Source organism: Bombus vosnesenskii, unplaced genomic scaffold, assembly GCF_011952255.1.
Source record: "Bombus vosnesenskii isolate JDL3184/JDL3185 unplaced genomic scaffold, Bvos_JDL3184-5_v1.1 scf7180000013273, whole genome shotgun sequence".
NCBI lineage: Eukaryota > Metazoa > Arthropoda > Insecta > Hymenoptera > Apidae > Bombus > Bombus vosnesenskii.
Genome location: NW_022882931.1, coordinates 3,912,566 through 3,927,305, shown reverse-complemented (window position 1 = coordinate 3,927,305; position 14,740 = coordinate 3,912,566). Strand labels below are relative to the sequence as shown.

At 41.7% G+C, this 14,740-nt stretch overlaps 1 protein-coding gene across 4 annotated transcripts in view; it reads left to right on the top strand.

Moving 5' to 3' along the window:
- LOC117231575 overlaps positions 1 to 14,740 on the top strand; it is a 58,549-nt gene extending 43,809 nt beyond the window's left edge. For 3 of the 4 annotated variants that reach the window (XR_004492995.1, XM_033490136.1, XM_033490137.1), the window contains exon 4: positions 5,137 to 7,483. Coding sequence is in view for 2 of the 4 variants with exons in the window: in XM_033490136.1 (XP_033346027.1) it covers positions 5,137 to 5,204 (68 nt within the window). In the remaining 2 variants the exon portion in view is untranslated. Of the gene's footprint in view, positions 1 to 5,136 lie in introns of all 4 variants that reach the window. The other variant, XR_004492994.1, reaches the window with a different exon arrangement.

Below are 14,740 nucleotides of genomic sequence, written 5' to 3'. Positions count from 1 at the left end.
TGCCGGCGGAATTGCGTTTTGCAAGAAAGTCGGCACGCCCTCCCCTCGTTTCACACAGAAACGTCCGGAATCGGCGGATTGCGCGGTCAATTTCAAGCGTGTCGAGAGAAAGCTCCATCGTACCGATCATCTGTCGCAGCGTTTTGCAAATTTTGCTCTTATACGATGCCAGTATATCGTTCTTGTATAATGTTTTCTTCGATATGAAGCTTTAGGGATGTGATAGGGACGGACAAGAGAAATCAAATTTACAGGGGGAGAGCTGTGACTCTTCCCTTTTTATCAGAAAAAGTTAATCTTAAAATAGTTGATAACAGAGTATATATCTAAATATACCATACGCTGATAGAAGTTAGAATTAAAATGATGTGAGCCAAGTTTCCATCTCAATAATTTTACCATCTCGTTAATCTTACTGAAATGGTCTGCACGTAGAAACGCAAGAAATTTGAAATCTACCACCTCGATAGATTACGTTCTACTGTTTCAATTTTAATTTTTTGTTTGTAACTGATCGTAAAATTGTAAGTGTAAAAATTGTAACTTTGGTAGTTCTACTGTTAAAGATTATGTGGTTAAAGATCCCAATATTTTATACGACACATAGATATCGAGTGTTATAGTTTCGTCCCAATCGCAACCTCCGAGCCTTTCTAAAATCCCTTCAAAAAGACATTCGAATGACTATAAAAATTACGCTAAAGATAGGTTACTTTCAACTATACCAATCTAGCTGGAAAATAAATCTAGAAAGGCGAGCACACAAAGCTGATAGCACCTATGGCTTTCTTCAACTGGCCAATTGTTGAAATAATTTTAAACCTTCTCTGAAATTGTTACACTTTCGCCACTCCTTTTCCTTTCTACGAGATTATGTTCCCGATTCGATATGAGCGTAAATTGCTTGCCGCGCCATCGGTATCTTCCGCGACGATTTTACGGGCGGCCATCAAACTTAACGCGCCCGCGTACACATTAAAAGTTGCTACGCCCAGCCCGGGTCATGAGATAATGAACCGGCCGTATGATTATTAGAATCAAGCGTGTCTGTCGCGCCTACGACTTGTTCATTTTTTTACTGCAAACGGGCAGATTCTTTTGAGGTTACGCCGATACGAGGCAGGTGGGGAACGGGCGCGATACCGATCCGTATCATAGTTTTATTCCTTCCACGGCCAAGGAAAAAATGTAATTGGCCTGACCGAAATCTATCGCATGGATAAGGGGGCCATGGGGGGAGAAAAGGAGCACCGAGGGATGCAAGGGGGATGAAGGAAGAAGAAAAAAAGCACGTGTGCGAACGGGCGACCGCTCGTAATAACAATGATTAGGACGACGAACGGAGCATGAAAAAAAGTAGAAGAGCAGCAGGTCCTGCCTTGGATCCATCTTAAGATGGCGGCCGGGGGAGCAAACCACGTGCAACCATCCTCGGTCCCATCTAAGATATACGAATTCCTTCGAAAAGTATGAGAAAATATTCTATCTGAAACTTTCTTTATTTCTTCCATAATTTAGAGTAACTAACGTATCGCGCAGAAATTTGTTTATTTGCAACATCGTGTCAGGGTGGTCGAACGTATACCATTCACCACTCGTGGGCCAACGAGCAATCCGCTCCGATCCTTTCTTATCTGCGTATCTTCGCGTCGGTTAAATCGAGGGTTAACTCCTCGTCGTCGTTGACGTCGCTGTCCTCTACGTTCATGTGCGATGCCGCCCGTGGAAAGAGTTGCTGGAGGAGAAAAAGATCGTGGCGGGGGAGGAAGAGGGTCCAGCATTGTTCGCGGACATTGTAAGCATGTCCGGAACAAAGAGCGGTAATCGACCCGTGTAACATTTATAACGTAATGGGAGGGCCTCACCGGCCCATAATAATATCAATTACGGGGCAACAGGAGAAAGTAAGAGAGAGAGTCTGAACTGTGGCGAGAAAGAGACGAGAGAGGGACGGAGGGTGAAGCAGAGGGCTTAGATCGAGGGAGCATATTCGCGACGCGGATTCGCGAATCTGTCGGCCAGAAAATTGACCAACGAAACCTTTCCAGCCGACCAGCTGTCTTGGGATAGGAAGAGAGCGTCGTGACGTTCTCGTTAAGTCTCGTAATCAAGCTCGAGGGTAACGAGATTTGTGTATCAGAGGGATGATTCGTAGATCTTTAGAAATCTTAGAACGTATAACATTCCAGGTTTTGGACTCGTTCGACTAACAGGCAGCGATTCATGAACTTAGTATTGCGTACATACTTCCTATCATTAACTTTCTCTAAGTTCACTGTATTTTAATTACGAGTTAGGAAATTTAAGTTTCATCTATTTCTGTAGTATCACTTAGCGTAGGTATACAGAAGAACTAGTATCCACGCCTAACAAGTTCTTCCTTAAAATTCTTTCTGCTCCAAACCTATTAAAACAATGACATTATTTATATTTAAATATACTTATCATCGAATAATTCTACAGCCCCTTCGAGTGCAATATGAGATCAAATTTTATTTTTGCTTTCTACGGTAGGAATCCTTATAGAATCACTTTGCGCCTCGGTTGAAGCCTAAGAGAAGACAAAGAGGAGACGAGAATAATCGAGTTGAATTGACGGGGTGCGTAAGTGAATCGACACGTCGCGAGGCAATCGCAATTGGCTTAGAGGTACCGAAACAGTGTCGGGGCAAGGTCGAGAACGTATCGAGGAGGGCCTGGGACCCTTCGTTTTTTAATTTCGCTCTCTTCTCGCAAGGTTTTGTTTAATGGCGAAGGCGGTAACCGCGCACAGACCAGTCGACCAATGAGAGCTCGACTGGAAATCATACGCGGGATCGCCGGCCGCACGGCGGCCTCCGAGAGTGGAGGTGAAGTTAGGTTAGGTGAGGTTATGTTCGCTCCCCGCGTCTCCTTAACATTCGACGGGCCTGTCCCGGCACGGCATCGCTCTCGTAAGAGGTGGGGCTCCGTCTCTTCGATCGGCGTTAGGCATTTCTTCTTCTTCTTCTACCTCCTCTTTTTTTTTTCTATCTACACTTTTTCTCCAACCTTCTCCTCCTCCTCCTTCTTCTTTTCTTCTTCATCGCCGTCGTCGTCTTCTTCTTCTTCTTCTTCGTCTGCTTCTTCTTCTTCTTCTTCTTCCTATTCTTCTTCTTTTCCTTCTCCTCCTTCTCCTTCTTCTTCTTCTTCTTCTACTTTCGTCGCTCCATCATCGACTCCTTCGCCCCTCCAATGCTGCTCGCTGTCGACGAAAGCCTGTCCACTATATACTTAGCATTGCCTTCGTTTTAGGACCACGTGAAACGCCAAGATAAACCGCTATCGCGAGTGTAAGTGGAGGTGGCAGAGCTAGTTATCGAAACTTGGTTATCTTTAAAACCGCCTCGTATGTTCATTGGAAGGTTTTGAAATATTCATTCTATTTTGTACTTTTGAAAAACCATCCTACATTTATTTATAGGTTGGTTCCAACATTTATAGTTTGCAGTATGAAGACGTTATTAGTTGATCGTTTCTGAAGATCTTCGAGGGTTCGTGATTACGTAGGAAAAATGATCGAATGTGGCTGAAAGTTCATTCTAAATTGCAACTACGCGATAACCTCGATGTAGCCACATAGTTTGATAATTCCCGAGATTCGATTGACTTGCGAGCTCGGAGGAACCGTTTCGGGTAGAAAATGTTTCTATCGATGCCTCGTTACAGGCAGCAACATCGTTGGCTTGGCTTTTCACTTCGCAGCAGCCTCTGTTGCTCCTGTCCTAATAATCGGGTTATCGGCCATCGATATGTCGAGAACTCTAATTACATTCTTCTGTGTTACTGCTTAACCGTGCTGCGCGCAATCTCCTTCTCCTCTGTCAATACCGAACAAAGCGTTTCGCAATTCCTTTCGAGTACAAGAAATTACGGGGTACGTTGAAACACGTGGGAAGTAGAAGAGCTCGTCGAAGACGAAAAAATTTGCGGGATTGTCGATACCACGGATCTAACCATTACAGATAATTATCAATAGCGAGGCTAATGATTTCACAGAAAATTTGGTCAGACAAAAAAAAAAGGGAACAAAAAAGGACCTGATCTATCTCATAGTAGCTTTACATGACGTTACGCAATTCTCCTTGTAATTCAAAGGATAATTATCAACATTCGTGAATCTTTGTTGAATTCTAGATGTAACAAAGAGGATAAAACGGAGGATTGATAAACACAAGCGACAGATTCCTCCGGCGATTGCGTGATTCTGTCGTTTACTCCGGAATAACAATCACGTGACAATGTGTTTTTCGCGTGCCCCATCCTAAGTCCGATTAATCCACACGATCTCTACATGGACGAGCGCATTGATACCGTTAATTATTAATTAGATACAACGGTATCACATTATTAATCAACGTTTCACACACTGTTACGATCCATTAAAAGAATTGATTTAACGAGAAACGGTACACATCGGAATAGCTTCGAGTACCAAGTTTCTGTTCCATTTCTGCGAAGTAGAATATGACCGCGCTCGAACGGTAACGCGAGACGTTCGTTGAGGTGATCGTCGCACCAAATGCACCAAAACGAAGCCGTGAAGGGAAGGAAAGGAACGTAGCCATTGATGCAGTCCGCGCAGGAACTTCGTTGATTCCTTTTTGCGGCTATTGATCGATGGTGACCGTAATTTTCAGATCGCGTGCCACATCAGCTGCCACCTTCCTCTTCAATGCAAACCAATGTTATCGGAGCGCGCGTTTTTCCTCAAACTCGTGCCTTTCACATTTCTTCTTTTTCCTTCTCTTTTTTTTTTTTACTTTTCACGCGGCCAACGAGCTACGTGTTTTCCTGCCGCGATATAAGACAGCGATTAGGGCTTGTTTGTAAGTTCATGACCAATTAATTTTATTTTTCACAGCATGCGGTAATGAACAGTCCTCCTCTCTGGAAGTAAAAAAGAGGAATATTCTGGAACCCTTGTTTTGCTCTTTTGTCTCGTTAAAGGATATTTCTCTTTCTATTTTATTTTTGCTTTATTCTCTCCTTTTCGTACTTCATATTCGTCGTTAGCAGACAAAAAGAAAAAATACAGAGAGAGAAAGAGAGAAAGAGACGTTGCATGTGCAGGGCGCCGACACAGCAATCACGTTTCCGTGTTCTTTCCTGTTGCAGGTGCAGCACAGGGACAGAGGAAAAAAGAGAACGAGAACCTTGAACCAATCGTAAATGGCGTGGAGTGAAAGCGGTCGGTCTCCGCGGTTTTCCCAGAAGAGCGCGAGCCACGAAATTATCGACCTGTAAATCGGAACGTAGGATCTCGTTTCTTACTTACCAACGTGGGTATGAGCTCGCTCTCTGTGCCAGAAGAAAAAGGAAATATAAAAGAGAGAACGAAGATTGAACGTAGACGTTGGTCCCGAGACGAAAATCGTGAATCCGGTGCGTGCTACGAACGACGATTCAGACGTTACAATTTGCTCCTCGCCGCGAACAGCTTTCTGCCACGTCAATCCTTGCACGTCGAAACATGGCTCGGTGTTCGCTACGATTGATTTACATCATCCATTTGACGGATTACGAATAACGATGTTTAGATGTTTCAGAAAATGACTGGCGAGCCGGGTTTGAAGATTTCTATCGAGAACATTATTGCACAACGCAACTGAGTGATTGATGGAGAGCGTGCACTATTTTCTGACATGGTTTCGATGAAAAAAAGTGTCATTTATTTCCCCCAGTGATAACTCTGGGAATCCTTCCACTTGGATTAATGACTAACCATTATCGTGCAAACTGTGTATCATTTCTTACACTTTAATTGCGAGTAACTGGAAAATAAAGCGGTAGCTTCGCCCACGAAAAACCAGAGAGAAAGAGAGAGATTTATTCTATGTCATTATAGTAATCAAAAAACGAGAAAAGGAGCTGCAATAGACGAGAAAGCGTCGTTGGGTCACACCTTACCCGATCGAAAAGGAAGATGAGATTGAACGGTGACACTCGACGGACAATACCCCGTGACTCGATTACACACGAGTACCGTTAATCATCCTAATAGCGTGCGCATAATGTCAGATACGATCTGCGTTCGCTTGCTACGGTAGATTCGTGATGCCACGCTCCTCCAACGATCGTTCGGCCCACGTGCGACTCGGCGTCGCACAGGATGAGTCGAATAGAAAATGAAATCATGCTCCGCCGCTTAGAAGTACGGCTTTAAGATCGTGAATGGGCGTACGGAGACAATCGGAGACGCTAGGCGCCTGAATTCCGATTGGACGTTGCCTTCTAATTGAGTCATCGTGTCATTAGCGTTATAATAATCACGGCTCGTAACGAAACGATCTCTCTTTGTCGACTGTACGCTGGCCTGGAACGCCACCGCCGGGAAAACACACAGATCCACCCGAAGATCGTACGTAGATCGATGGCCAATTAAGCTCAATTACCGACACGGATAATCGGCCACCGTCGGTGAAAGAATGATTATTCCGCGAATGATCGGTTAGGATATCGACCTTGGCTGATTTTGCAAGATCGATTGCAACGATAAAATAGACAGAGGGAGGAATTCTTGACCAAGTAGGAAGAATGATTGGATGGAGAAAGGAGTTTACGAGGGAGGAAAGAGAATTTCTTAAATTGAATTTGCGATTACATTTGAAGATATATTGAAATAATATTGCTAGATTTTATAGCTATATCGTACTTGTCTAATGTATTGCACAAGATAGGAATTATTCTGCAACGAATATGAACAACGATTGAAGAAAGAAGATCGAAAGGAAGGATAGTTTCCTGAATTGAATATTCTTGAACGAATATGAAAACCGATTGGACGAAGAAAGAAGTTGGAAAGAAAGGTAGAATAGTTTCCTGAACTGAATTCGCGATCATATTTAGAGGTATTAAAATAGAATTGGTATACTATATCGTATGTATTCGTCGAGCCGCCTATTTCACTGGAATCCGAACAAAGAGGGCCTCGCATTTTCGGAACGAGTTACCGGAACATCGCGTGCCACCGAAATATTCTGGAAATATGCTAATTACCAGTTAGTCAGTCAGTTTCTTGTGGCATTGCGCCCGTTTCTACGATCGCTATTGCCTCCTTTCCACGCGGTTCACCTTGTCGAGACGTTTCGTCCCTTCTTCCCTGACTCTTTGTCCCGGTTTTCAGGATTGTTCTTGTCCTTTGTCCGCCGCGTTCGATTGTCCCTTCGAACATGCGACAATTTGACGCCGTTTATCTTTCATTCTTTTCCTTTCGAACAGAAGGTTTAGTTTCTTTTTTTATGGAGAGTTTTAAAGTCATAAATATGGGTCAAAGAAAAATTGCACCTGTGTCCAAGTGGGTTCTTGGGAACTTCATGCCGACCCTTGAATTTTTTTTAATTACGCAAAGGAATACTTTACTTCTGTGAACCCTTTCTTAATAATCACGAACATTTGTCTTGAACTTTTTTGATAGATATTACGTGACAGACGAGTGATTTATTTAAAGATTTTTGAACTAGAAGCGAATCGATTGAACCTTCTCTGTAATTCTACCGTTACTGTCTGACGAAGTCCTATTCTACTTCGTACAACTTCAATCCTCCATAGCCATACATTTTACAGACTCTTTAGACGAAGTGGGTCGTATATATTCAAGTGTAAATCTTCTGCTGTTCTCGATTTTCAAAAAACGTACAAAACTTCTGGAGTACTTATCAGTGTTTCTATCTTATTATTATACAACGCTACGTTGAAGCAAATATTTGAAACCTTTTTTAATAAAAATGAAAAATCTTTTCTCAAGGAAATTGAATTGTTCTCGATGGATTGAATATGTAAGCGTACGATTCTCATAGAACCGGCAAGGTTAATAAAACTTAATTTTCTATTAGCGTGACAGGCAAAATGTTAATTTCTATTATTATGTACTATATTTTTCTTCTTATCAGAAATTGAAAGATTTACGAAGAGCTAAATATTGTGTGCAGCCACACAACTTTCGTAGAAACAAGAGGGTGAAAACATAAGTTCTTAACGCCATTGAAGGCAAGGTGCTAATTTGTAATTATCGTATACTATGTTTTCCTTTTTATAATCGAGCTTTCGACTCGTTTTTCATCGGTAGGGATCGTTGTCATTGAGGAAGGCCGGCCAACATCTCGCCAATGTGCTTTCTTGCCTCTCTGTTGTGTGCAGTACAAGCGTGCATACTTTCTGTCTTCACTCCCATTAATTAACCACACTGTGTACGCGGTTGTTCTCCTGTTTCGAGAATGAGGAGCGACCCCTGCGCTGTATCGCCGGCCTACAACATCCGCCCTGAATTAATTGAATATACGGTTCGCGTTTACACGCGATACGGAGCCAGTCTTTGTGTGTTGACTAATACGGGGCTTTGGTACGTTGGGGAAAATTAAAAATTCATCGGAAATCGCGCGTAGGACGGCCTACCTCATTCCCGCGAAACCGTAGGGTTTCGTGTGATTCGAGACCCGAGCCGTGGCACCCACACGTCCAGTCTTCCCGCGAATTCGTTCAGAAAAAACAACAACCTTCTTGGAAACCTGTATCATGCGAATATTAACAAATAGAATGCGAATTTTTATGCATTTATAAGAAATTTGAAAATACAAAATTGTACAGAGCACGCGTGATACGAAGAAAATATATAAAATATCGAAAATATAGCGCTTTGTACGATATCGATAGTTGGAATAATCTTCTACGGAGATTGGCAGAAAATGCGTATACGAATCCCAAAATATTATACGCGTCCTGTTCACTACCAACATATTTTTACGTGTCTCGTACAACAATGATTTCATTATGTTCTCAATGACGTGAATTTGCATGGAAATGCAGTCAATTAATAAACTTCGAACCACGTTTGGGAAGTGGTTCTTCCAAAGGTACGGCTCTGACTTGATGGCAAATGCGAAACGAACGAGTGAAATCAGGAAAACTGGACTACCATAGTCGTTGCAGTATTCCACCAATGTTTTTCTCCTTCGATGTCTGGTTCATACAAACTCGTCACACCATTTTCTAAACTTTGTTCTCGAGCATGTTCGAGTGGTAAAACCGTGACGTTTGCACCTTCGAGTGCAGCATCGACGGCGGCGCGTAGAGAACAACCGGAAACGAGGGCAGGTCTATTATCGCCCCGGAGGTTATACGAGCTAGCCGAAGTTTCATCGCCGTGGAGTTCCAGGTACAGCAATATGTTGTTTTATGGTGCAATCATCGGCGCGGTAATAATCATTAAATCCGTTGGCCGAAGCTGTGGGCTCCAGGGTCTCGTGGTCTTTGTCTCTTTCTCTCTTGAACGAGCTCGTCGTTAGGCTCAGATTAATTCGTTGATCCTGATGTTTCGCTGTTAAACGATCAACAAGAATAATCGTTTGTTCTATTAGCTGAAAACAAACTTTCTTACGAAAGAGAATTTGACTGAAAAAATTGCCATTCAAAGAATTTCTTAACTCTAACTAGCATTAATTCTTTTATAGAGAGGAATCGTCGGTGATACTGTACCGAAAAAATTTTCTTTCGTTCACCTTCGTATTAGGGAAAAATACGAGAGATTCCGAGATAGTTGATGGGTTAAAAACAGATTGAATTTAAAAAGTTGTAGCTCAAACACGGTTTTGCGTTTAATTCTTTCGCAAAGAAATTTCCCCAATAGGCTAAAGGCGCCGGCTATGATTGCACAAAAATCTTTTCTCGTTTATCTCTTCTATTAAGGACAGCACAGGAAGGGAGAGAAGTAGAAAATCAGTGAGTTAAAGGAGGAAAGAAGGAAGATCGTCATTCAAGTGATTATCTTACTTGATATTTTTGTGCAGAAATTTTTCATCACTCTAGAGGCGCCAGCGATGGATACCAAAAAATCCTTTTTCTATATCGAGAAAAGAAAAGAGAAGGGAGACTACGAAAGGGTTAGTTAGCGAGTTATATGATGGCCATAATTGCGGTTTATTGTCTCAATAAATATATATTATACGACACACCCCGGCTATGTATCAAGGCAGAAGCAGCTTGATCGAGCTGCTTCCCGGGATTTGAAATCAGACGGCATGTGTCGGCACATATAAGGCGCAGTTTATGAGTCTGCTTAATATGGTTTATGGTGTTTTGTCCGGCTCTTGTCGACTCCCTACGGAACCGGAAGATACCTCCTAACGATCTACCGAGAGATGATGACGAGGATCAAATAACGATGAACCATCGACAACACGTGTTCTTTATATTCAACGAAAATTATGTATGTTTTAAACGTAATTATAAATATGGAAAATATTTTACAAAGGAGGAATAATTTATTCCAAAAACATCATGTTACATTTAAGCAGACGATACATGAATTATGCTCACCTTGTGAATCGATGACTGAAATTACAGCTTTTTCCAATGATGATGTCAATTTACTAAAAAAGTAGCGCGAAGAAACAATTTAACGTCTTTATGCTTGATCGATTGTTGGCCAGGTTACTGATTCAAACGTACTTACACTCGTATATTGTTGCATAATATGCAATTAAGGAGACAGGAAGCGTGTACAATTTGCTATACGTGTTAGCTTCCGCTCTGAATTTATCGATCCTCGCCGTGTCGATTGATAATATTTACCGATGAGTTTTACATTGCATAAGTTACTATTTTCACAACGGGCATGTATCGTCACGACAGAGCTGTCTATTACGCAACGCGAAATAATTAACTAAATAAGCGACGTAAACGTTCTACTTTTCTAATCTTCTCTATAGTCGTTTTATGCCTACATTTCGTCGATGAGTGCCCATTAGAAGTTCATTATTCTTATCTTAATTACACCAACACGACGGTGGTTCAACATTGTTGTGCACTTGCTCACCGTGAACCCACGAGTCGTGGGATATCGTGTCATTCCATTGGTATAATCTAATAATAATTCATAAAACGTAGCCCGTGTCGCGGACGTGACGATCGGAAGATAACGAAAATGATAAACTATACCTGTAATATCTAGCAATGGAAGCCAGAGACGAAAGCTGAAAATTGCACAGTTGTAACAAAACTGTAGATTTTTATTCCTTTTCATCGTAGTATACTTATTCTTTTTATCTTTGCCTCTGTAGTAGCTTCGTACCGCTGCTAGCAACATGTTGAATTTTTATTTCAATCAAAGATAGATGATGTATCAGGAAATTCATAGGTATACGTAGCGAGTAGACTGTAGATATTTAGGAAAATTTATATTTTTATATAAACACGATCGAAGAAATGAAACCTAAGTAAAGATTTCTTTCGATTACTTAATATTAGAAAAGGTAGTGCACTTTGGGCATTTAATTATGTTTTTGCGTGCTCTCAAATTTTTCATAAATACATAAAAATCAACAGTTGAGTAATGAGTCTGATCTTTGTGATAATCGAACCATCGATGTGCACTATCGCGCGATGCAAATGCAACTCCTAAATATTGTTTGTTCGTTTAGCCTTTGTATACAAATTAAGACGTTGCAGGAGAATCGGAATGAGTGGTTCATTATAGTAAACGCATTCTTCCAGATAGCGTAAAAGCGTTAGTCTTGCTGCCGGCTAATTCCGCTTGAATTTAACGGCAAGGACAGCCTAATTGATCTATGCAATTACGTACCGGTGGCGTAAGTGGTGCTAAGTGAATACCGTGGTAAGCCTTGGTTTCTCGTAAATTATCGGACAGCAATTTGGTGCGCGGAAAACAGAAGTAAAAAGACACCGGTGAATCCTTTCGATCGACAGAAATACACAGCGTGCGATAAGCCTTTTTGCGCAACTTTTTCGCATCGTAAACAACAGTTTTATTATCCCCATTGGCTATCACGCTGTTATGGTTTGCCTATTTATCAGAATCTGCAATTTCAATACGATCCGCTATCTTTCATTTAACATTCGTAATTTATTTTTCTCAATTTTCTTGTTATATTCTTGTGATTTGTGTTTCGGTAGTACATGGCGTGCTTGTGACAGTCCTTTGTTCCATTGCTGAGAATTTTGGAACCGAACCAGTTCCACAGACCCCTAACATTAGAGCTCGCCTTATTTTCTCGTAATGACAGTCCATCGAGGACTGTCTTCGGGTTCGAGATTTGGAGGTTGAAATGAAAGACGCTCCTTGGATCGTCCGATGATCGTTGAGACTCTTCCTTTACCATTATTTATTCCGAGAGTTGTACTCATGTTTGGAATTTTCTTCCGTTATTATCGTGTTAAACAGACTATTTTTGTTTATTAATATTACTGGGAATATTAATTTTTCTGTTTCTTTACTACGACTATGTATTTTATTTATTCGAACGAATTAAGCTCGTGTTAATCGTATTAATGATAACCGGCGCTAAATGCAAGAACTTAGCAAGAAAACAACACCATAACGGGATGAGAAGAATAATACATTAACCATCGCCGGTCGTCGCGTCGGTTGTCTTCATTTCACGGGGCTTTTTCCAGTAAACGGCATGATGGATGCGACGGCGAGAATGCAGTCGACGGGACAAGAAGAAGTCCAGATGTACATTCTTACATAACAATTGCGAATTCAGCTAATAAATTATAACACGTCCTAAGTGTCTAAGCAGCGAGCGTCTATCACAAAACCCTTGCGATATCGCCATCCGTCGGAAAAAGGGAAACGTTCACCACATATGGAGCAAATACCATTTCCCAGTCAGAGGCCGAAGAAACGAAGAGTGAAAGGGAACTTTCTGAAATCCTTTCATTTCAGTAAAATTGCGGTTTATTGACACTGATGATCTAAAATTCGCTGCAGCGAATCGTCGCTAACAAAACGACCGATAAACGTTTTATACCTTCGCTTCGTGCTTTCTTCCAGTTTCCCCAGGAAGTAAATCCAACTTTCCATCCTCGTGTGGAGGAACCTAGTTCATAAAATTCGATAACCAGAACATTTGCATAGACGCACGATAGAAATGGTCTCTCAATAACGCAACCGAATAACACACTGCAAATTCCGATCTGATTTAAACGAATCAGTCTCTCGGAATCAGAATCAGAGCGAACATAAAAGGACGAAGAGCGGACGAGTGCATCGCGAGATACCGCTACGTCGAGTTTTAGCACTATCCCGCGTACCGGGATTACTTTCCTTTCCCCCGAACGATCTTTTTCGCGAACGGTGAACGGCACGATCGATGGCAACGGAAAAAATGCGGTCGATGCAGCAGGAAGGACGCAAGGTGGACACGGTCGAAGAGAGGGTGCAGCAGGGTCGCTGCTTTCCGTGAATGCCGGCGGCTTCGTTTGATGGTTTTTACCGAGAGTCCTGGATACCGCGCGTTCCTATAGCACGATTGGCTCCTTCCATGGGCCCCCGTTCGGTCATTGGTCCTTTCCAACAGGATCGTAGGTGCCCGTGGGACGACTTTAAACAGACGTCGTCGCCTTCTAAGTTGCTCTCCGCCGCGATTCTTTTATACACGCCAGCTCCGCGATGTCGCCTATACGTGCACGGAGAAAACGACCGTCGACATTCTTCGGACCTCTCGTCGCGACCAATCTTTACCAAGTTCGACTATGGCGAAAATGAAATAGTGACTGCGTCACGTTAAGCTTTTGACTTTTATGGGACACGGATTTTCTCATCGACGCTGAGAGAGACACTCGAGCGTGGTCCCTGCTTTCGACGATTTTGGTCAATGAGCATGTGGACATTTATTCGTAGTGATCTAAATCGACGATAAATTTCATTCTTGGAGTATTTATTTAACGGTGGAGTAATTTGAGCCTTGGGCGAGGCTAGCAATTTCTCTATGGAGATATGAATTACTTTCGTTGGTGATGTGATTTGGATCTATTCGAATATATTCTTTGTATCCTTTCGAAATACTTGTACGGTGAAGTGATCTGGATCTTGGCTGTTGTTGGGTGAAATAGAAATTTCTTTGTAAATATATACATATGATTTTATCGAAGTATTCATTCGATGGAATAATTTAAATCTTTGGTGCTGCTAAGGAGGCGCAGAGATTTTTCCGTAAACATATAATCGGGTTTTCTTGAAATATTTATTCTATGGTATACGCAATTTGGATGATATTGGGTGAGGCTGAGAATTTTAGAAATATATGAATGTCATTTTTAACTTTCTCTATTTATATTAATATACCAGACTTTATGCTTTAAATTAAAGTTTTCGAACGTAAAGTCTCTCGCGTAATTAAAATTATCGATGGAAAATTTGATAGTCGAAAAGTACGATATTTGTTTCATGGAAGTTGATTATATTCGGAATAAGCGTTCGAGCGGTTCTGGTAAATTGTAAACCGCTTGATATTATGAAAAGGAAGTACATAATGAGGGTTATTGCTAGCAATCGACTACTCGATATTCCGTTCTGCATTAAGATACGGAATTATGTTTAAAATCGAGGACCCAATTAGCCGAGGTACATGCCATTAGGTCCATTCTGACGAATCAGGCGAACATCCTTCGATTCTGAGTGTATAAATCGTAACGTTAGAGGTTTTTTCGCGATATTTAAAATGCAGTTTCGTTAACGAAACTTCGATCAAAATCTCAGACGCGAATATGACTCGTATACGCGGGCCATGGTACTTGGAGGTTTTATGAAGTGCCGTATAAAGTGGGATAAAGCCTCTGTTCCGCCGGCACGAACCGATTCTGGTATGCACGAGAGTTTGGTTCGCCACTTCCTGAAGAGATGGCGCCACCATAGCGGTCGATACGTCTTTCATAGTTCTTCGTGTACCAAGGTTAAAGAAACGGAACTGCCTATGATGAA